General features: G+C 61.8%; 1 protein-coding gene across 6 annotated transcripts in view; it reads right to left on the minus strand.

Annotated features, from left to right (window-relative positions):
• Window positions 1–6940: 6940 nt before the first annotated feature.
• SBF1 (SET binding factor 1) overlaps window positions 6941–21576 on the minus strand; it is a 63359-nt gene continuing 48723 nt past the window's right edge. For 2 of the 6 annotated variants that reach the window (XM_058022565.1, XM_058022564.1), the window contains 24 exons: window positions 21204–21463; window positions 20142–20314; window positions 19347–19420; window positions 19067–19262; window positions 18311–18438; window positions 17884–18059; window positions 16511–16650; window positions 16000–16207; window positions 14924–15120; window positions 14092–14229; window positions 12981–13076; window positions 12548–12625; window positions 11825–12009; window positions 11123–11299; window positions 10540–10641; window positions 10281–10466; window positions 9927–10053; window positions 9720–9850; window positions 9008–9241; window positions 8791–8901; window positions 8322–8533; window positions 8107–8194; window positions 7869–8000; window positions 6941–7757 (listed from right to left, as the gene is read on the minus strand). In XM_058022565.1, coding sequence (XP_057878548.1) covers window positions 7659–7757; window positions 7869–8000; window positions 8107–8194; window positions 8322–8533; window positions 8791–8901; window positions 9008–9241; window positions 9720–9850; window positions 9927–10053; window positions 10281–10466; window positions 10540–10641; window positions 11123–11299; window positions 11825–12009; window positions 12548–12625; window positions 12981–13076; window positions 14092–14229; window positions 14924–15120; window positions 16000–16207; window positions 16511–16650; window positions 17884–18059; window positions 18311–18438; window positions 19067–19262; window positions 19347–19420; window positions 20142–20314; window positions 21204–21463 — 3648 coding nt within the window. In that variant the 3' untranslated portion in view covers window positions 6941–7658. The remainder of the gene's footprint in view (window positions 7758–7868; window positions 8001–8106; window positions 8195–8321; window positions 8534–8790; window positions 8902–9007; window positions 9242–9719; window positions 9851–9926; window positions 10054–10280; window positions 10467–10539; window positions 10642–11122; window positions 11300–11824; window positions 12010–12547; window positions 12626–12980; window positions 13077–14091; window positions 14230–14923; window positions 15121–15999; window positions 16208–16510; window positions 16651–17883; window positions 18060–18310; window positions 18439–19066; window positions 19263–19346; window positions 19421–20141; window positions 20315–21203; window positions 21464–21576) is intronic. The other 4 variants (XM_058022568.1, XM_058022566.1, XM_058022570.1 and 1 more) reach the window with 2 other exon arrangements.

The raw sequence follows: 21576 nt of genomic DNA on the forward strand, positions 1-21576 counted from the left end.
CGGCTCTGGGATTCGGCAGTGTTAATGAATAATTAGTGAATAATTACCTGTGTTAGTTAATGACATGTGGCAGTGGCAGGAGTGGTGCCCTTGAAGCACTGGACCAACTCCAGCATTCTGTCAGTGGAAGTCTGAGATCCTTTGGAATTGGGTTGGATCAGTTCCCGTTGGTTTCGTCCTGGGTAACGTTTCTGACTTCACCAGGAATGCTGTTGGGCTTGGGCTGAAATGGGAATTTTGATCCTGGGTTTTCCCTCTGTGGTGGGAAGTTCCAGCAAACCCAGGAGTTTTCCAGGTGTATTTAGGGCTGAGCTTTGGGACAAGTGGAAAAGGAACAATTTGGCTTCTCCCCGGTGGCTTTGCTCACCTGAACCTCTCTTACCTCATCCAGGAAGGGCTTTGTGGTGTCCCAGCTCCCACCTGGGTTTGTACAGAATTCCTGGTATTCCGTGGTGGTCCTCACCTCTCCCAGCAATGGGATATTCCCATGGAAACTGTATTTTTGTATTTGATGCTGATGGGAAGAGAGGGATTTTCCTCTCTCCCTGAATTTGGGGCTTTTCTGGAGGGCAGAGCCTTCCCTTCTATTTTTGATTCCCTCCAATTCCTTGGACAGATGGAAACAAGGGATAAATCCTTTCTCCTGTAATTTTGATGCTCAGAGGTAGTTTTGCAGAACTCTGTAGGAATTCTGGGAATGCCGTAGGGATTCCCCTGTGGGGGGTGGGTTTGGTGCTTTTGCAGTGAAGGGGCTTGGCTGGATCTCATGGATCCAAACACGAGGATCCACAGGCACAGCAAACGTTCTTCTCTCCATGGAAATGCTTCTCCCACTCTCCTCTTTCCCCAGCTGCTGCTGGAGAACCTCAGGTGGCCCCTGGGGTGCTGGGATTGTGACAGGGAATTCTGGCTGCTCCGCTCCAGAGCCCGGAGCTGGGCCTGCAGCTCCCTTGTTCTGTGGTCCTTGTGTGCCTTCCATGTCCTCCTGTGAAGTCCTGGCTCCCTGGAGTCATCCTTTGTTCTTTGCAGTTCCCTGATCCTCACATCTGTCTCATGGTCCTTGCAGCTGTTCCCTGGCCCTGGTGCATTCCCTGATCCCTGCAGCCATTCCCTGCTCCTCAGCTCCCTGTTCCCACTCCTGGCAGTGACTTTGCATGGACACTTCAGCTCTTTCCCTGCTCCTCTCTGTCGTCCCAGGAATGTGCGAACTCCAGTCTGTGTCTGATTGGCCATGGCAGAATCTGGAAAATGGGAAAATCCCCTTCCCTTCCCTTCCCTTCCCTTCCCTTCCCTTCCCTTCCCTTCCCTTCCCTTCCCTTCCCTTCCCTTCCCTTCCCTTCCCTTCCCTTCCCTTCCCTTCCCTTCCCTTCCCTTCCCTTCCCTTCCCTTCCCTTCCCTTCCCTTCCCTTCCCTTCCCTTCCCTTCCCTTCCCTTCCCTTCCCTTCCCTTCCCTTCCCTTCCCTTCCCTTCCCTTCCCTTCCCTTCCCTTCCCTTCCCTTCCCTTCCCTTCCCTTCCCTTCCCTTCCCTTCCCTTTTTCCCTGGATCCTGTTAATTTGCAGTTAATTCCCGTGTATTCATCACATGCCTGCAATTCCCATCCCTGCTCCTCCCCTCCCTCCCGACCTGCTGCAGCTTTCCCAAAAAAGGTTCAGCTCCCTCAGACACTTGCAGCTCTGAGGCCCCTTGGATCTGGGAGCTGTTCCAGGGCACAGCACTGACCACACTGTGGTTCCAAAGCAATCCAAAGCCTTGGATTTAGTCTGGAAGGAGCCACCTCTTCCCATTCCAGCTTGAATCCAGTGCTGTTCCATCCCAGATCACAGGAAACAGAGGAGAATGTCCTGTGCTCCAGCCCACGGATAAAATCATTCCCAGTTCCCACTGTTCCGAGTGCCTTAAATCCATCCCAGTTCCAACAATGGATTTCTGTTCCCTGTGCTCTTCCCTCTACACCTCACAGCTCCTTATCCCACTTGGTGCATCCCAGTATCCCAGTTCACCCATCCCAGTATCCCAGTCAGTGCATCCCAGTATCCCAGTTCACCTATCCCAGTTCACCTATCCCAGTATCCCAGTTCATCCATCCCAGTATCCCAGTTCACCCACCCCAGTATCCCAGTTCACCTATCCCAGTATCCCAGTTCATCCATCCCAGTATCCCAGTTCATCCATCCCTGTATCCCAGCTCATCCATCCCAGTATCCCAGTTCATCCATCCCAGTATCCCAGTTCACCTATCCCAGTATCCCAGTTCACCTATCCCAGTATCCCAGTTCATCCATCCCTGTATCCCAGTTCATCCATCCCAGTATCCCAGTTCACCCACCCCAGTATCCCAGTTCACCTATCCCAGTATCCCAGTTCATCCATCCCAGTATCCCAGTTCATCCATCCCAGTATCCCAGTCAGTGCATCCCAGTATCCCAGTTCACTCACCCCAGTATCCCAGTTCACCTATCCCAGTATCCCAGTTCACCCACCCCAGTATCCCAGTTCCTCCACCCCCATTGTCCCCACGAGCTCCGGGCAGAGCCAGGTGGGATTTGGTCACGGGAACCTTCCCTGCACTTCCCCTGGATTTGGGATGTGCGGATGATGTTTGGCAGCGGGGCCCTGTCAGAACTCCAGAGAGCAGAAGGAAAAGGTCCTTTGGGAATGCTCAGCTCCCGGGGCTCCCTGTGGGGCCGTGCAGGGAGAAGTTGATCCCTTCCCAGGGGACCATGGAGATCCCATGGGAGTGGGGCTGTGGGGCAGGGAATGGCAATGGGAATTCTGTGTCCATTTCCAGTCTGCTCCAGAGGGATCCCAGACTCCAACCTGGGCATCAGAGCTGTCTCCGAGTAGGACAGAAACTGGGCCAAGAGCACCAGAAAGAGAGGATTATTCCTGATTTTCTGATGGAATGGAATTAGTGTTTAATCCCAAATATTTTATTATTTAATGGAATTTAAATGAAAACTTCCCGGACCTGTAAATATTCCCCCCCTTGGAATATAAACATTCCCCTGCTGGGTCTGGGGTTTGTGGAATGGAAAGGGATTTTGTGCCAGACAGTCCCAGAGAATTCCCTGGTGAGCTTTTCCCTCTTAGAATCGTCCTTGTGTCCCCTGGCAGCCAATAGTGGCAAACACGGGGAGTGCTCCAGCCTCCCGAGTGGAGGGGCCGGTGCTGGGATCCAGCCTTAACGCTGGAGCTGGGCACAGAGGGAGGGGCTGGAACTGGGAATTCCCTGGGCTGGGTTGGGCTTTCCCTGGCTGGGATCCCCCTTTTCCTGTTGGGGATCAAAGGAGGCGCTGCGGGGCGGACGTCCTGGATTTACGGATTTATGGATTTATGGCTGATTTAGGAGCAGGACCTGACCCTCCACCCCCACTCCCAAGGGAGCCAGAACCTTTCCTGTGGTTTCCCATTTGGCTGAGGCTGTGACTCAAGGGTTGGACCAGGAGAGTGATGAGGAGAGACCTTGGGATAGAAATCCTGGGGATTTCAGGGAAGGAGGTGGTTGGTTTCTCCCCCAGCCTTGGGGACAGGCAGGAACATTCCAGAGGGGATGGATCCATGGAATGAGGGCAGAGGGGACTCTGGGGACAGGCAGGAGCATCCCAGTGGTGGCAGCAGGAGCTGCTCTGAGCGTGTCCCTGGCTCCTCCTTCCCTCTCCACGCTCCCATTCCCAGTGTTTGCTGTAAATAGGGAATATTTATAAAAATTTATTGCAGAGATTTCTAAACTCACCCGAATCCCATTTTTCCCAGAGCTTTTGGCTTTGCTGGGATCTCCTGGAGCAGGAGATTTGCACCTTCCCAGTGGGCTCCGGCGTCAGTACAAATCAATCCAATCCCAGTCCCAGTCCCAGGTGCTGGGCAGGGCTGGGAATTCCAGGGGTGCCAGGGCTGAGAATGGAGCAACTCCTTCCCTTTATTTTATCCCTGTTCCATTTTCTCCGTGTGGGAGAGGCTGTTCCAGGCTGCAGCCGTCCCAGGGTGTCCCTGGTGCTCTCGGAGGTCGTGGATTTTCCCTTTTCCTTGTTTCTGTCTTTGCCTTCCGTGTCTGACCCGGCTGCAGCGGCAGTTGAGGGGAATTTGGGTGGGAATGTGGAGTTTTCCAGGCATTCTCCTTGATGTGACATTTTCCAAACCTTTCCTTTATCCCTCCCGAGTCCTGGGATCCCAGCTGGCACATCCCCTTCCCCGGGGGTTCCTGGTGGTTTTCCCTGGTGAATTGGCTCCAGCAGATCCCTCTTGGCTCCGCTTTCCTGCCCGGCCTCCTCCGTCCATCCGCACTCGGAGCATTCCATGTTTGCAGTTGAGTTGGAGCCTCTGGAGCCGCTTCTCCAGGGCTTTTCCAGGGCTTTTCCAGGGCTTTCCCTTGCAGGGGCTCGCTGGGAACACTCGGCTCTGTGACTGTTAGCACAAACCATGGATTCATGCCCCGGGACACCCCGGTGCCGCCTCCGGCCCCAGAACCCCAGGCTGATCTCAAAGTGACCCCAGCCAGGCTGTTTGTCGGGAATAATTCCGGATCTCCAGGAGAGCAGGAGGTGCTGGGACCACAGCAGTGCCTGGGGCTGGCAGGGCCTCTGCTGAGGGAGCGGATTCTGGCTGGGATCCGTGCCCCTTCCAGGGGCTCCGTGCCCATCCCGGGGGCTCCGTGCCCATCCCAGGCCGTGCCTGGCTCCTAGCCTTGGCTCATTTTGGGAAAAGGCCTTGGGAATGGCACCTCTGCCATCTCCACGTCCCGGCTGAGGCAGAGCTGATTCCAGGCTGTGGGATGGGAGCTGGAGCCTTCCGTGAGCACAGGAGATCCCATAACCCCAACAGCCCGGGCAGGGGGAGGCGCTGCTGCCGTGGGGTGGGGATTCGTGGATTTGGGAAGGTTGCAGGGGGGTCCCCAGGCCGAGCCCGGAATTTCAGCGTCGCTCCGCTCCTCCTCCTCTTCCCGCTCTCCCCAAATCCTGCCGTGGTGTCCCGAGCTGAGTCTCCCTGAAACGTGCGCGGGCACCGGGGCCATCCCGGCTCCCGAGGGAGTTCCCGAGGGAGGGATGGGGTGTCCCGGCGGGAGCAGCGGGCGGGGCGGACTCGATGCCTTTCTCCACAACCACCGGCCCCGCAAAGCAATAAAACCACGGAGGGGCCGCGGGGAGATCCCGGGATCCGCTCCGGGCGGGCACGAGGGCGATGCCGGGGGAGCCTTCTCACGATGCCAACTGCCCTTAAACTGGGATCCGGGTCTTTGTAAGCAATGTCTGTGTATTATGTGTAAATATGAGGGACAAATTTGAAATTACTGCCTTTTCCCTGTTTATTTTTCTGAGTAATTCCAGATGTACTTTAGTCTCTCTACTGTCAAAACTTTTATATTGTAAATCTGATGCTGGTGGCTTTTTTGGTTATTTTGGTTTTTGGTTTGTTTTGGTTTTTTTTTTTTTTGTTTTTTTTTTTTTTTTTGTAAAAAAGCGACCAAAAAAAGAAACAAAAAAAAAAAAAAAAGAAAATAAGAAAAAGGAAAAAAAGTCTGCATCTCTCTATGTTGTCAGTTTTAGGCTGTAAATTCCAACTATCAATAAAAGCTCAAAATTCATGTGCCAGTGCTGGGTTCCTCCATCCTGCAGGACACGCCAAGGGTCCCGAGGGGCTCTGGGATGGTCGGGGCCAGGAGTGGGGCTGGACTCCTCGTGGAATCATGGAATCCCTGAGGCTGGAAAAGCCCATCCAGTCCCAGCTGTGCCCGACCTCCACCTGTCCCCAGCCCGGAGCCCTGAGTGCCACCTCCAGGAGTTCCTGGGACACCTCTAGGGATGGGCACCCCAAACCCCCCTGGGCAGCCCCTGCCAAGGCCTGACCCCTTTCCATGGGGAAATTCCTGCTGGTTCCACCCTGAGCTGCTCTGGCCCAGCCTGAGGCCGCTCCCTCTGCTCCTGAGGGGTTGGAATGGTGGCAGCAGGAGCGGCTGGGACAGAGCAGATCCAGCATGGTGCAAAGGTTCCAGTGCCAGGATCCCCCAGGAGCTCTGCCAGTGACAGGAGCTGAGCCTGTCCTGTGCTGGCCCCAGGCTCTGCCCTGTTTCCCTGTGCTCAGCAAGGCAAAAGGAGCGTCTCTCATTAATTTTTTTATTAAATTCCGTTAGTTTTCTTTTTATAGAATAACCTTTTCCTCTAGGCACAAATACAATACAAGGACTCTGCATGTTTGACACAATGTACAGAAACTTCAATAATCTACAACTGCTCAGGTAAGTTACAAAACCTCCGTGTTACACCTGCACAGCCAGGATGGTACAGAGGAACGGGGCGACTGTACAAAGAGCTCTGCACTGAAATAAAATGCTGGACTTTAAAAACAAGACGGGTGGAGGGGCTGGCGGAGCTGGGGGGGTCAGTCCTGGGGGTGCCGGGGGGTCCCGGGCAGCAGTGGGGCCGCAGTGACCCCACAGGGCCCTCTGGGGTCCCCCCACGCCGAACCCCCAGTTCACACCAGTGCGGGGGCAGGGGGGCTGCAGGAGCCCATTCGGTACCCAGAGCCACCCCCAGCACTGAGGGGCAGCAGCGGGGGGGACAGTGGGGACAGGGACAGCGGGGCTGGGACAGGGACAGCGGGACAGGAGCTGCTCCCCCGGGCTGGGCACAGGCAGAGCACAAAGGGGGCAACCGGGGGGGGTTGGAGGCAGGAGAGCCCTGGGGGGGGGGGGAGTGTGCGACCTGTGCAAAGGAGACCCTGCAGGGACCAGGTGGCACTGGCAGGGCTGCTGCCCCAGCCCCCAGCCCCGTGTGCCTTCAGCCAGAGGGGACCCTCATCCCGGGGCTGGTTTGGTCCCCACCCCCCGGGAGGGGACAGAGGGGCACCCAGGAGGCTGCAGCACTTGGCACCTCCCGCAGGGAATGTGCCCCCCGGGACAGCCAGCCTGGAGGTAGAGACTGCCCCAGCCAGGACAGGGAGCCCAGCGGGACAGGGACCCCCTGGCCACAGCCCGGGGAGCCTCCTGCCCGCTGGGAGCAGAGCGGCCACAGCCACGTCCGCCCCCAGGGACACGGAGCCAGCACCTGCAGCCTCCCAACATTCCCAGCACTCCCGTTCCTGTGCTCAGCTGGGAGCGGCTCCAGGGCCGGACAGACACGGGATGGTCCCGGGGCTCTGTGCTGTCCCCTGTGCCATCATCCCCTGAGCTGCAGGGCTCTGTGCCCTGTGCCATCATCCCCTGAGCTGCAGGTCCCGGCTCCAGCAGGATGGGAGCAGAGCCCAGGACTCGCTCCCAGGCCGGGAGGGGCAGGGCAGGTTCCGGGGGCTCTGGCAGACATGCAGGGGGGCAGGACGAGGGGCAGGATGGGGGGCAGCTCTGCCTCCCCCCGCAGTGTGGGGTGGGGGTGTGGGGTGCAGGATCCCCTGCCCAGGGAGCTGGAGCGGGGCTGGGGCACACGGAGGACACGGGGTCACGACACGGCTCAGACGGGGCCGGGGGCGGGACGGGCCCCCGCCCGCTTCAACGCGAGGAATCCCTCCCTGTGCCACCCCTCCCCGGACACGCCCGTCCCGCCCGGTGGCTGGGAGGAAGGGCCGCTCCTCCTCTCCCTCAGTCCCGGGCTCGCCTCGAGCCTGGCGCTGCCTCTGCTCCCGCTGCGGGCCCGGCAGCCGTGCCTGGAATTGCGGCTCCGCTGAGCCGGGCTCACGCGTCCGACAGGCAGCTCTGGATGCGGTCGATCCACTGCTGGGCCAGCTGCACGTCCTGGGCGCAGAAATTGTAAACTCGTTTCGTCGTCTTCAGCTGCGGGCAGAGAGAGGAGGGGCTGAGGGCGGTACCCAGGACAGCTCCGGGGCCGCGGCCGCCGCCCGGAGTGACAGGAGCTGCCCAGTGCCAGCCCCTGGGGACACTCACGTCGAAGAAAGCTTTCTCATCCACCGTCTTGGGGGCCCCCATGGTGGGGGTCCCCGGCGTGATGGACTCCACCTCGGCCAGGTCGATGACACCTTTGCACTCTGTGTCCATCCGGCTGTCGTAGTACCGCAGCTGTGGGAGAGCCGTGCTCAGGGCAGGGCAGGGCAGGGCACGGAAGGGATGGGATGGGATGGGATGGGACAGAGGGACAGGACAGACCCCGGGCCCCACCCGGTACCTGATGTTTGGTTTTATCCAGCACAAACCACCGAGACTTCCAGGGTTTCATGAAGGCGCCTTTCTTGTACAGAGACCCCTCGTAGGATCTGCAGGGCAGGAAGGGGTGGAACAGCGGGGTCAGGGATGGAAACCCACCAGGACCCACATCCTGCCCCCTGGGAGGGATCCCCCTCCTGCTGCCACCATTGCCAGCCCAGCCCCAGCCCCGCCTGCCTGTTCTCGCTCTCGGACATCTGGAACTGGCTGTAGAGGGTGGAGGTGCTGCGGCGGCCGCCCGGCTTCCCGCTGGACGGGGTGGAGGTGCTGCTGGTGTCGCTGTCCAGGCTGAGGTTGAGCGTGGAGCCCACCCCGCTCTCCTGCAGGTACACGCCCAGCGAGCGCCGGTGGTGGGACAGCCCCGATGACATCAGCAGGGAGCTGGGGGTCTGCGGGACAGGGACAGCGTGAGGGGGGCCGGGGCTGAGCTCCAGCAGCAGCAGCAGCAGCAGCAGCATCACCACAACCACCAGAACCAGCAGCAGCAGCACCCAGAAGCAGCACAGCCTGCCACGCTCTGTCACACCTCTGTCACAGTCAGTGCCACCCCATCACAGCCCTTGCCACAGCTACATCCACACCCTGTCACACACTGTCACATCCTGTGACAGTGCCTAGCACAGCCCTGTCACACCCTGTCACCTACCCTGTTGCCCTCCTGCCGCCCCTCCGTGCGCTGGGACGCTTTCACCTTGTCCCACGTGTCCTTCCAGCGCTCCGGGACCTGCCCCAGCTCCATCTCCAGGTTTTGCAACTCCTGTGGGGGGAATTCCAGCATCAGCCCCGGAGGGTACAAACCCCCTGGGGCCGCTGTCCCTGTGCCAGGGCTCTGCCGGGTGCCATCCCCCGGGCAGGATGCCCACCTCGAGCAGTTTGGAGATGGCGTCGGGCTCCACGCGGCTGCGGTTGTCGTAGCAGGGCCAGATGATGCGGCGCTTGCTCTGCGGGGCCGCCGTGTCCTGGCGATCCGGCTCCTCCGCCGGCTCCGGCTGCCCCTGCGCCAGCTCCCAGTCGTACGGGGGGCCCTCGGACAGCGTCTCCTCCGTGTAATAGTCCCACACCTTCAGGTTGGAGATGTTGCTGTACGGCCTCAGGACCTGCGGGAGGGGTGGGGGAAGGCTCATGAAGGGCAGCGGGGCCAGGCTGGACATTCCCGGCCAGAACAAGGAGATGGTGTGTCCACATGGAGAGCTGGGAGTGTCCAGCATGGAGAGGAGAAGGCTCCAGGGAGAGCTCAGAGCCCCTGGCAGGGCCTGCAGAGGGACTGGGGACAAGGCCTGCAGGGACAGCACCCAGGGAATGGCTCCCACTGCCAGAGGGCAGCCATGGGTGGCATCTTGGCAATGAGGAATTCCTGCCTGGGCTGGCATTGCCAGAGCAGCTGGGGCTGCCCCTGATCCCTGGCAGTGCCCAAGGCCAGGCTGGGCACTGGGGCTGGGGCAGCCTGGGACAGTGGGAGGTGTCCCTGCCATGGCAGGGGTGGCACTGCAGGGGCTCTGAGGTCCCTTCCCAGGGGACAAATCCCAGCTCCAGCTGCTCCTGCAGGGAGGATCCTGGGGTGCCCCCAGCTCTCACCTCGCCGTCCTCAGGTGCGTACAGGTAGTTGAAGAAGATGGGAGCTTTCTTGTTGAGGCGGTCGATGTAATCCCAGATGGATTTGGAGACCTGCTGGCCCTTCCGCTCGCCCTTCTCCTCGTACAGGAGCCCTGGGGGACAGAGGGGACAGTGGGTGTGACGGGGGCAGGGGCAGCTGCCATCTCTGGCCCCGCACGCTGCGCTCACCCAGCTCGATGCGCTCGTAGTCCGAGTCCAGCAGGAATGTCCGGAAGCGGTTGGAAATGTAGTGGTAGCTGAGGAACTTCAGGTAGTACTGGCTGAACTCAAACTCCATGGGGAACTGCAGGTGGATCTGTGGGAGAGCCCGGGATGGCTGGGATCAGGCACACGGGCTGGGCTGGGCTGGGCTGGGCTGGGCAGGGCCCTCCCGCCTGCCCCAGGGGACACTCGGGGGTTCCAGTAGGCACTGAGGGGTCCCTCGGGGTGCTGGGGTTCCCACTGGACACTCGTAGACCTGTGGGCACTCAGGGGTCCCCCCCAGTCACTCGGGGGTCCCGTGGCCCAGGTGCCAGGGCTCACCTGGTGCACACAGTCCAGGAACTGCAGGAAGATGGGGGCGAAGCCGCTGCTCTGGCCCGCCAGGGTCTGGGCGCCGCGGTGGCTGAAGCGGTGGCCGAAGGACAGCCACTCCTTCTCCACCAGCAGCCGGAAGCCCTCCAGCGTCCGGTAGTAGGGGTCGGACAGGAGCTGCACCAGGGACACCACCTGCGGGGACAGGGAGCTCCAGGGGCTGTGGGGGACAGCCACGGGGCCAGCCCGGCCAGCGCCGCGCCCTCACCTGCGTGGTGATGTCCCAGCCGTCCTCCAGACTGACCAGCACGGACGAGCCCGTGTCCAGCAGCTCCACCACCAGCACCGAGATCTGCAGGATCTTGTGGATCTGCCAGGGCGGGCCCAGGAGTGAGGAGGGCACAGGGAGCTCCTGGGCTGGGTGTGGGGGCAGCGTCCCCTTCTCCAGAGTGAGGCCACGCTCGGGGGGCACAGGGGCCACCACCACAGGGGCTCGGACACGACAGCAGCAGCAGGGACAGGGGACCCTCAGCTCCTCCAGCTCCCCTCAGTCCCAGTCCCAGCCATGGGACTCTTCCCATGGCTCCACACTGAACCAGCCCCCCTGGGCTGCTGCCCTGGCTCATCCTGGCACTGCCTTGTCCCAGCCCCTCTGGAGCACCCTGCAGGTCCTGCCTGGCATTCCTGGCTGGCAGATCTGCCCAGCACTACAGAGCTGAGCTCTGGATTGTCCCACCCCTGTCCCTCACACCCCCCTGCATGTCCCAGTGCTGCTCTGCACAGGGCACTGGAGCCCATGCTGCTCAGAGCCCCCAGGGGAGGGGAGGGCCCTGCCTGTGGGTGTGACTGACCTGGGACAGCCACTCCGAGTCCTCCAGGGAGCGCAGGTAGGCCACGCTGGGGTCGCTGGAGGGGCAGCCGGGCACGCAGGCCTTCATCAGCTTCTTGAAGCTGGCCTTCACCTGGCGCACGTCGAACACCTCGATGGGCACCACCTCCCAGTGCTGCAGCGGGTCTGGCTTCACACCCTGCAGGGGGACAGCATGGCCTGGGCTGCCCTGGGCTGCCCTGAGCCACTGCCACCCTCGGGATCAGGGAATTCTCTGGATTGGAAAGGCCCTCGGAGACCGTGGAGCCCAACTGTTCCCCAGCACTGCCAAGGCCACCACTGACCCTGGCCCCAAGTGCCACATCCACACATCCTTGAAATCCCTGCAGGGATGGGCACTCCAAAGCTCCCTGGGCAGCTGTGCCAGGGCCTGACCCCTTTCCATGGGGAAATTCCTGCTGCTGTCCAACCTCACCTCCCCTGGCCCAGCCTGAGGCCGTTCCCTCTGCTCCTGTCCCTGTTCCCCCTGGCTGTGCCCTCCTGGCAGGGACTTGTGCAGAGCCACAAGGGCCCCTGAGCCTCCTTTGCTCCAGGCTCAGGCCCTGCCCAGCTCCCTCAGCCCTTCTGGGGCTCCAGCCCTTTCCCAGCTCCCTCAGCCCCTGCTGGGGCTCCAGGCCATTCCCAGCTCCGTCCCTCCCTGCGGTGGCAGTGCAGGGCGTGTCACCTTCAGCTGGGACTTGTCGCCGATGATGTAGAGCGAGGCGCGGTGCTGCCGCAGGAAGGAGGGCTCGGCGGGGGTCCCGTTGTGCTGTGTCCCCAGCAGGTCCTTGCCGGCCAGGCGGGACCCGATCTCCACGTTCAGGGCGTAGCTGCTCATGCGGCCGCTGGCCCGGATGCTGCCCCACTTCCCTGCGGGACCGGGCCGGGTCAGGGCGGGGCCGGGGCTCGGGGGTTGCGCAGCCCCACGTCCCCAGCCGGGGGCCGAGCTGTCCCCGCAGCCCGGCCCGGGGGGCACATGCCAGGGAGGTGCTGGGCACCAGGTTTGCTTTGGCTCCTTCTCCCTCTGGGTGCTGCAGGAATTCCTGCCCGCTGGATTCCGGCCCCGTTGGCTCCGTGTCTGGTCACTGGCACTGTCACACCCCACCCCAGCGTCACCGGGACCTGCCACCTGCACCACAGCCCTGCCACCTGCACCACAGCCCTGCCACCAGCTGCACCCTGCCCTGGCACCACCGCCCCGCACCGCAGAGCCCGGGAGCCCAAAGCAAACCTGGCGAGGCTGCCCGGTACTTACCGTGCCCGTGGCACACCTGGAGCAGGGGGGCTCGGGGGGTTACTGGGGTTACTGGGCATTAGTGTGAGGGGCAGGGAGTGAGTGAGTGGGTGGGTGAGTGGGGGGTCAGTCACAGTGGTCAGTCACACCCCGCCGGCTCGGGCGCGTCCGTACCTCGGGGCGTCTCGCGGCCCTTCGGCGACGCGCACTTGGGGGAGGACAGGGTGATCACCCTGGCTCTGTGACCCAGCCCTGGGGGCACAGGACGAAAGGGACCTCAGCAAGGGACACGGAGCCACAGACAGGGAATGGGATGGAGGTGATGGCACCGGGGCTGTGGGAGAGCCCTCCCTCCCTCCCTGTGGCTGCGGCTCAGGGGAGCATCTGCTCTTCCCAAGGAATCACCTGCTCTTCCCAGGGGATCACCTGCTCTTGCCCAGGAATTATCACCTGCTGTCCCCAAGGAATCACCTGCTCTCCCCAAGGAATCACCTGCTCTCCCCAGGGGATCACCTGCTCCCCCCAGAGAAGCATCTACTCTACGAGAGCTGCCCGGGGCTGGGGGTCTCAGCGAGGCCCCCAGGCAGCGCCCCCGTCCCGTCCTCACCTCCGCGGCTCAAAGTCCCAGGCCCTTCGTCCTTCCCTCCCATCACCTGCTTCATGAGCGATCCCAGCTTAGGCTGCTGCCTCTTGTCGGAGAAATCTGCAGCACCAAGAGAAGGTCAGCTCCCGAGGCCCTGCCCAGCTCCCGGGGCCCTGCTGGAGCCAGGCAGGGCAGGCAGGAAGCAGCAGCAAGCGGAGCCCCGGGATGCAGAGCCAGCAGGGGAAGCACCATCCAGCTGGAGCCACGGAAAACCAGTGCCCGGGGCAGCCCTGGAGGAGGGGACTCGGCCCCCAGCCCACCCACAGGGTGGGGTCACCCTGTGCCAGCCCTGCCAGGTCACCCATGCCACCCTCAGAGCCAGGCTGAGCCCCTGCTCCGGCCACGCTCTGGACACGTCCCCCTGCACTGGGGAAAGGCCTCGGAGGGGCTGTTGGGAAGTTCTCTCTTCTCTTCAAGATCAGGGAGCCCCCCTGGGCTCCCCAGAGCCCCCAGCCCCTGATGTGTCCACAGTGATGATGGGTGGGATGACGGGACAGCATGGATGGCACTGGGACAGGATGGATGGCACCAGGACAGGACAGATGGCACTGGGACAGCATGGATGGCACCGTTGTGGCAGGACAGGATGGAACTGTGTCCTGCAGGAAGGGCCAGCTCAGAAGGGACAGCTGGGATGGGACAGCTGGGACAGGACAGTTGGGAAGGTCTGGCTGGGAAGGGACAGCTGGGCACGGACTTACCAGGGGTTCCCAGACCGACCCCAGCACCATGCATGGGGGACACGCAGTGCTGAGATCCTGGTGGGAAGGGTCTGTCCCCACTGGCCCCCGCAAAGTGCCCAGACCCCAGCACAGGCTTTGGCTCCCAGGGCCCCCAGTGCTCCAGGGACACTGGGCTTCCCAAAACCCCCAGGGCCCCCAGTGCTCCAGGGACACCAGATGTCCCAAAGCCCATCCCCACCCGCAGCCAGGGAGACCCAGCTGGAGCCGGGAGCTCTGGAGAGGCAGCGCTGCCTCCTGGGACGTGGGAGCCCAGAGAGCAGCTCCCTTGGGATGCAGAGCAGGAGCCAGGGCTGGCAGGAGCCCCCCGTCCCCCTCCCCTGTGCCCCCCTCACCTGCACTGCTCATGTGAGCCGAGGTGAAGCCGCTGAGGGTGTTGCGCCCGCTGGCGTCCGAGTAGTGGGGCATGGAATTGATGACAGCCTGCAGGTACTTCTCCTGCTCCAGGCTCGTGGAGTCTGCCTGTGAGGGGCCTGCAGGGGACACCAGTGTCACCTGGATACCCTCAGACTGTCACTACCCAGAACCAGGAGACCTCTGAGGGCAACCACCCAGAGCTGGGAGACCCCCGAGTGTCACCGCCTGGAGCTGGGGACACCCCCAGGTATCTGCACCAAGCTAGGGAGACACCTGAGTGTCACCTCCCAGAGCTGGAGAGTCCCCTGAGTGCCACCTCCCAGAGTCAGGGGACTCCCAAACACACCACACGGAGCTAGAGCCCCAAAGTGTCACCACCTGGATCCTGCAGACCGCCAGGTATCCCTGCCTCAAGCCAGGAAGACCCCTGAGTGTCACCACCCCAGAGTCATGGGGACAATTCAATGTCACCCCAGAGCCAGAGACACCAAAACATCACCGCCGTGAGGCAGGGGACCCCTGAGTGTCACTGCTCTGACCCAGGGGACCCCTGAGTGTCACCATACAGTCAGGGGACCCCTGAGTGTCAACACCCCGACTCAGGGGACCCCTGAGTGTCACTGCCCAGAGCCAGGAGACCCCCTGAGTGTCACCATCCCGACCCAGGGGACCCCTGAGTGTCATTGCCCATTGCCAGAGGACCCCTGGGTGTCACCACCCCGACCCAGGGGACCCCTGAGTGTCACAGCCCAGAGCCAGGGGTGATCCCACAGCCCCAGCCCCCCGCTCCAGCCAGGCTGGGAGGGTCACCTGGGGTCGGGGCGTTCTGGGACTTGAAGAGGCCGACGACGCCCTTGCCGTGGAGGCCCCCGGAGCGCAGGAGCACGGCCTTGGTGCGGGAGTTCCTCCAGCACACCACGGGGAAGCGGCTCTGGCGGTAGCAGCGCGAGATCCGCTGGATGGTGTTGTCCTGGATGCTCTGCGGCACGATCAGCAGCCCGGGGTAGCTGCGGACACAAAGCCCGGGATGGCACGGCTCTCCTGAGCTGGCTTCCTTAGTGCTTTCATTAATCCTGAGCTCCACTTGGAGCCAGCACTGATCACCCTTCCCCACACTCCTGATTGCTCCTCGGATCATTAAATCACAGCTCTGAGTTGGGTAAAACCGACCCTGACAAGCTGCACTCAACAAAGCCTCAAGGAGTTAAAGGCTGGACACCTGGGAGCCAGAATTCATGGCCCTCCAAGGACACAATGGAGTGACCAGGACTCATGGTCATCCAAGGACACAATGGGGTGACCAGGACTCACGGTCATCCAAGGACATGATGGAGGGACCAGGACTCATGGCCCTCCAAGGACACATTAGAGTGACCAGGACTCATGGTCATCCAAGGACACAATCGGATGACCAGGATTTATGGCCATCCAAGGACACAATGGAGTGACCAGGACTTGTGGTCATCCAAGGACACAATGGAGTGACCAGGACTCATGGTCATCCAAGGACACATGGAGTAAATGAAGACAAAGAAAACACTAACAAAGACACTTCAGTCTCAGTGCTGGAAACTCACCATGGGGGAAAAACATTACAAAAACACTGAAAAATTCACACTAACCATGAGAAGCGAGAAATCAATAATCAATAGAGGGCAGAACAGTGATTAATGACGAGCATTGGGCAACTTAGAACCAATGAACGTTGGCTGAAAATAAGTGAGAAAGTTGTGGGGCGCTGCAGGCTGGGATTGGGTTGGCCAAGGACAAAGCCATGCTGGCACCAGTTTTATTGACCGCAGTGGCTCTGGGTGTCCCGGTGACACCAGAAGGGATCAGCAGGGATGGGCAGGGATGGGCAGGGATCCTGCCCCGGGCGGGCTCACCTGCGGCAGATGGCGTACATGCGGTTGACGGTGGAGATGCGGAAGGGCTCGTTCTTGGAGCGGGTCAGGCTGCTGCTCAGCGTGCCCAGCCCCAGGCGCTGGTAGTCCCGGCAGCAGGCGCGCTCCACCACGTGCGTCATGGTCATCTTCTCCGACGGCCTCATGGTGCTGCTGGGCGTCAGGGTGCTCCTGTCCAGCTCCTCGGACACTGCGGGGACACGGCGGGGCTGGGACACCTCGGTGCACACACACGGTGTCCCAGAGCAGCAGGAGGAGATGGATGGCTTGGAGCAATGTCCCACCCTGCTGCTGTCACCCATCAGCCCCAGGAGATTCTCCAGCCAGCCCAAGACCTCTCTCCATACTGGGCTCTCTGCCTGGCCACCACCAGCAGCCAAGGGCTGGGACAGCACTGGGAACCAGGAGATGCTCCCACCCTGCTCCCACCACAGAAACACCAGGACTTCTCCCAGGTGCCACTGCTCCCTGCCTCCCCAGGGACATTCCCAACCTGAGATCTCGTCCTCGTTGTCCTCGGGGAACTGCTGGCTGCCCCGCTGCTCCCAGGCTGGAGGTGTGTACTTCTTGCGGGTCACGTACTGCCGGCCGATCGTCCTCTTGGCGTTCTTCACCAGGTTCTTGGACAGCGTCCTGGGACAGAGGGACAACGCTGTCACCCAGGCAGCCAGAGCCAGGAGCAGCCCTCAGCCTGGACAGGCACTGTCACACGGGAGGGAACGGACGTGTCACCTGCCAGCACCTTGGCCCTGCAGGAGCCACAGCTCCTGCCATTCCCAAGGGATTTGGGGAGGTGGGGAGGTGGGATGGGGCTGTGCCCCAGGCTCTGGATCAGAGCTGCCTCAGGTTGAGCTCTGGCTCATCCCAGGGGAGGAGGGCTCCAAATCACAGCAAGGGACAGGGATCCAGCACAGGGACAAGGGGATCCAGCACAGGGACAAGAGGATCTACTGGTATCATGGAATCCATAGCAGGGACCTGGGGATCCACCACAGGTATGAGGGGATCCATGGCAGGGCCATTGCCAGCCAAGCCTGGGCTCAGGGCTGCAGCCAGTGCTGTCCTCAAGTCACCGAGCACTGCAGCACTGCATCCCCAAGTCACCCAGTACTGCATCCCTGAGACACCCTGTGCAAAATCAGTGTCCTCGAGTCACCCAGGGCAGGAATAATGTGTCCTCAAGTCTCCCAGCACTGCAGGACAATGTGCCTGAGTCACCCAGCACTGCAGGGCCATGTCCCCAGAACACCCAGCACTGCAGCACTGTGTCCTTGGGCCACCCAGGCCACTGGAACCCCTCCTGTGGGACACCTCCTCAGGCAGGGGATGCCACTGCAACAAACTCCCAGTGTGACCTGTCCTTCCCAGTGTGACTGTGTGGGGCTGGGGACACTGCAGGACAGGGGACACCTGCAGCTCTTTGGGCTCCACCGCTCCCTGCCAGGAGGGGACAGCCGGGGGGGTCGGGCTGTGCTCCAGGGACCAGGGACAGGAGCAGAGGGAACGGCCTCAGGCTGGGCCGGAGGAACCTCAGGGGGGATTTTGGGGAAATTCCTCCTGGGAAGGGCTGTGCAGCCCTGGAGTCCCCATCCCTGGAGGGGTTAAAGAGCTATGTGGATGTGGCACCTGGGGACATGGGCAGTGCTGGGAATGGGAATGGCTGCAGTCATTGTCCCACAGGGCTTTTCCAAGCCTAAGGATTCTCTGATCTCCAGTGACACAAACCCTGCACCAGGATGGGTCTGAGCAAGGAGGGCTCAGCTCCCCGTGTCCCCTCCCTGGTGGCTCTGCCGGAGCAGGGACAGGAGGGGGAGTCCCAGAGGATGAGGCACACCCAGGCGTGATCCCCTCTCCTGGCACAGGTACCTGAGTGAGGGGTTCTTCTCCTTGGCCTTGGGCTGCATGGCCTGCTTGGGGGACTGGCCCACGGTGAAGGCGAAGGTGCCGCGCACGTGCTGGGGGTAGCGCAGCTTGTGCAGGTGCTTCCGGAAGATCTCGGCGCTGTCCGAGGCCACCTCCTCGTCAAAGGCGATCTTCAGCAGCTGGGGAGGCACAGGTGAGGGGTGACAGGGGGTCAGGCCGGGGACAGCCCTCCCCATGGATCAGGGCAGGGCTTGGATCCACCCAGGAGCACCACGGGCACAGGCTGGACTGAGGCTGCCCTGCCTCTCCTGGGATTCCCATTCTCTTTCCCCTGCCCCATTCCCTTTCCCCTGTCCCATTCCCTTTCCTGCTGGAGTCCCCAATCCTGCTCCTGGGTGCCCCTGAGCCCTCTCCCAGCACGGGGTCCCACCTGGAATGTGCAGGAGCGCAGCTGCAATCCCTCCTGGATGAACTGATCCGCCTGGGCCTGGATACTGATCTTCTTCTCTTTGGTCAGCGAGGCGATGGGGAAGGACCGGATCACCACCTGCTCCCCCACTGGATATGGGACAGGAATGGGGTCAGTTCCACCCCTGCCCCAGCCCCAGGCAGGGCCAGGCCACCCCAGGCCACTCCTGGTGTCTGTCCCACCACAGACATGGGTCTGTGGGACACAGCAGCCAGAAACAACCAACCCCTGCTCCCCAGGGACCACTGACCAGCCCCCTGCTCCCCAGGGATCCCCAACCCTGCTCCCCAGGGATCACTGACCAACCAACCCCTGCTCCTCAGGGATCACCAACCCTGGTCCCCAGGGATCACCGACCAACCAACCCCTGCTCCTCAGGGATCACCAACCCTGATTCCCGGGGATCACCAATCCTGCTCCCCAGGGATCCCCAACCCTCCCCCCTGCTCCCCAGGGACCCCTGACAACCAAGTCCTTGACCTGCAGGGATCACTGACCAGCCCCCGGCTCCTCAAGCATCCCCAACCATCCCTCTGATCCCCAGGGATCCCAACCCTCCCCCCTGCTCCCCAGGGACCCTGACCAACCAAGCCCTTGACCTGCAGGGATCACTGACCAGCTTCCTCCTCCCCAACCATTCCCCTGATCCCCAGGGATCCCAACCCTCTCCCCTGCCCCCAGAGACCCCTCCCCTCTCCCGAGGCTGCAGCCCCTCACCCAGGGGGTCGGTGGGGGTTCCCTTGAAGATGATCCTGTAGGTGGTGAGGAACACGGCTCCCTCTGCGGGGAGCAGGGGGGGCCCCCCGATGCTGCCCCCGGCCCCCTCCTCGCGCCCGTCCGGCATCAGGTACACGCGGAGCCCCTCCATCACACACTCCTCCCCCAGCAGCAGGTTGGGCCGCAGCAGCTTTGGCTGGGGGAACAACGGGGGGCTCAGGCCCGTGGAAGGGTCTCACAGCACCCCAGCTCTGCTCCCAGCCCAGCAGGGCATCCCTACCTTCTGGATGGGGGGAAGCCTCTTGCTCTCCCTGTGCACGGCGTCCAGGGTCTCGATGTGCATCTGGACGATGTCTGTGGGACAGGGGGTGAGTCCTGCCCTGCCCGAATCCCACCCTGTCCTTGTCTGAATCCCACCTGCCCTGCCCGAATCCCACCCTGTCCTTGTCTGAATCCCACCTGCCCTGCCTGAATCCCACCCTGTCCTTGTCTGAATCCCACCTGCCCTGCCTGAATCCCACTTGCCCTGCCCAAATCCCATCCTGCCCTGCCCGAATCCCATCCTGTCCCTGCCCAAATCCCACCCTGTCCCTGCCCAAATCGCATCCCGTGCCTGCCCAAATCCCATCCTGTCCCTGCCTGAATCCCACCCTGTGTCCCTGCCCAAATCCCACCTACCCTGCCTGAATCCCACCCTGTCCTGCCTGAATCCCACCTGTCCTACCTGAATCCCACCTGTCCTGCCCAAATCCCTCTCTGTGTCCCTGACAAAATCCCATCCTGTCCTGCCTGAATCCCACCTACCCTGCCGGAATTCCACCCTGTCCTTGCCCAAATCCCATCCTGTCCCTACCCAAATCCCATCCTATTTTACCCAAATCCTGCCCTCCCTTACCTGAATCCCACCCTGCCCTAATCCTACCTGCCCTATCCAAATCCTGCCCTGCCCCGCTCAAACCCCACCCTGCCTTTCCCAAATCCTGCCTGCCCAAATCTCATCCTGCCCTTCCCAAACCCCACCCTGCCCTCTCCCGCTGTTCCTGCAGGATCCCCGTGGCCAGCCCGGTGTCCTCACCCGGGATCATGACGTGCAGCCCCTTGAGGTGCTCGTTGGTGACACCGCTCTCGGTGCACACCTTGTCCACGAAGCGGTTGATGAACCTCACCACGGAGTTGGCCACGTCTGAGCTCTCAGCGTCCTCGAAGCCACTCTCGGTGTCGTAGCTCTCGGCCACGCTGCCCGCGATGCTTCCCAAGGGAAACGGGGAAGGGTCAGCCCGGGACAGCCCCGGCCAGGGACCACTCCCTGCACGGACCCAGGAGAGCTCCCACTCCTCATATGGTCCCAGGAGAGCTCCCACTCCTCATATGGTCCAAGGAGAGCTCCCACTCCTCATATGGTCCCAGGAGAGCACCCATATGGTCCCAGGAGAGCTCCCACTCCTAGTAAAAACCCAGGAGAGCTCCCAGTGCTGACACAGACCCAGGAGCGCTCCCACTTGTGACAGAAATGCAGGAAAGCTCTTACTCCTGGAAAAAGCCAGGAGAGCTCCCACTCCTCATAGGAGCACAGGAAAGTTCCTACTCCTGGTATGATCCCAGGAGAGCTCCCAGTGCTGACACAGACCCAGGAGACTCCCACTCAGGACAGAAACACAGGAAAGCTCTTACTCCTGGAAAAAGCCAGGAGAGCTCCCACTCCTTATAGGAACACAGAAGTTCCTACTCCTGATATGATCCCAGGAGAGCTCCCAGCGCTGACACAGACCCAGGAGAGCTCCCAGTACTGATACAGACCCAGGAGAGCTCCCACTCCTCATAGGGATGCAGGAGAGTTCCTACTACTGACACGATAGCAGGAGAACTCCCACTCCTGACAGAGGCCCTGGAAAGCTCCCTCCCATTCCTGCCAAGAGTCCAACACTGTTCCCATTCCCAGCAGGGACCCAGCAGAGTTCCCACTCCTAGAAACCCCCCGGGACACCACAGTCTGCCTCAATCCTGACATAACCCTGGAATCCCAGCATGGCTGGGACTGGAAAGAACTCTCACAGGGGTCCAACCCCCACAGGGAGCAGGGCCATCTTTTCCTGACAGCAGCCTGTCCCCAGCTCGGGTCACGCCGGCGTCCCCACACCTGTTGGTGACGAAGCTGTTGCTGACGCTCTCCACGTCGCCCAGGCCGGAGCTGCGCAGCAGGCGGTTCTTGCTGGTGTCCAGGGGCAGCAGCAGGTAGCTCATCCTGTTGGCGTAGTGGATGGCCTGGCTGAACACCGTGCTCTCCTCCTTCTGGATCAGCTCCTGCTGCTTCTCCCGGCTCATGGTGGGCCACAGCCGCAGCTGCTCCGACGCGATCTCCAGCGCAGACTTGGCCTCCTGCGGCTCCTCCGCGCTCTCCTGGGGCAGGGGAAGGGATGGGGCTGTCTGCATGGACAGACCCACAGGGATCTCCCAGAACTGGGGTGCAGCCCCTCGTTCTCAGCTGAGCAGCCTGCCCAGAACAGGCAGCT

Source organism: Melospiza georgiana, chromosome 4, assembly GCF_028018845.1.
Source record: "Melospiza georgiana isolate bMelGeo1 chromosome 4, bMelGeo1.pri, whole genome shotgun sequence".
In the NCBI taxonomy this organism is placed as follows: domain Eukaryota; kingdom Metazoa; phylum Chordata; class Aves; order Passeriformes; family Passerellidae; genus Melospiza; species Melospiza georgiana.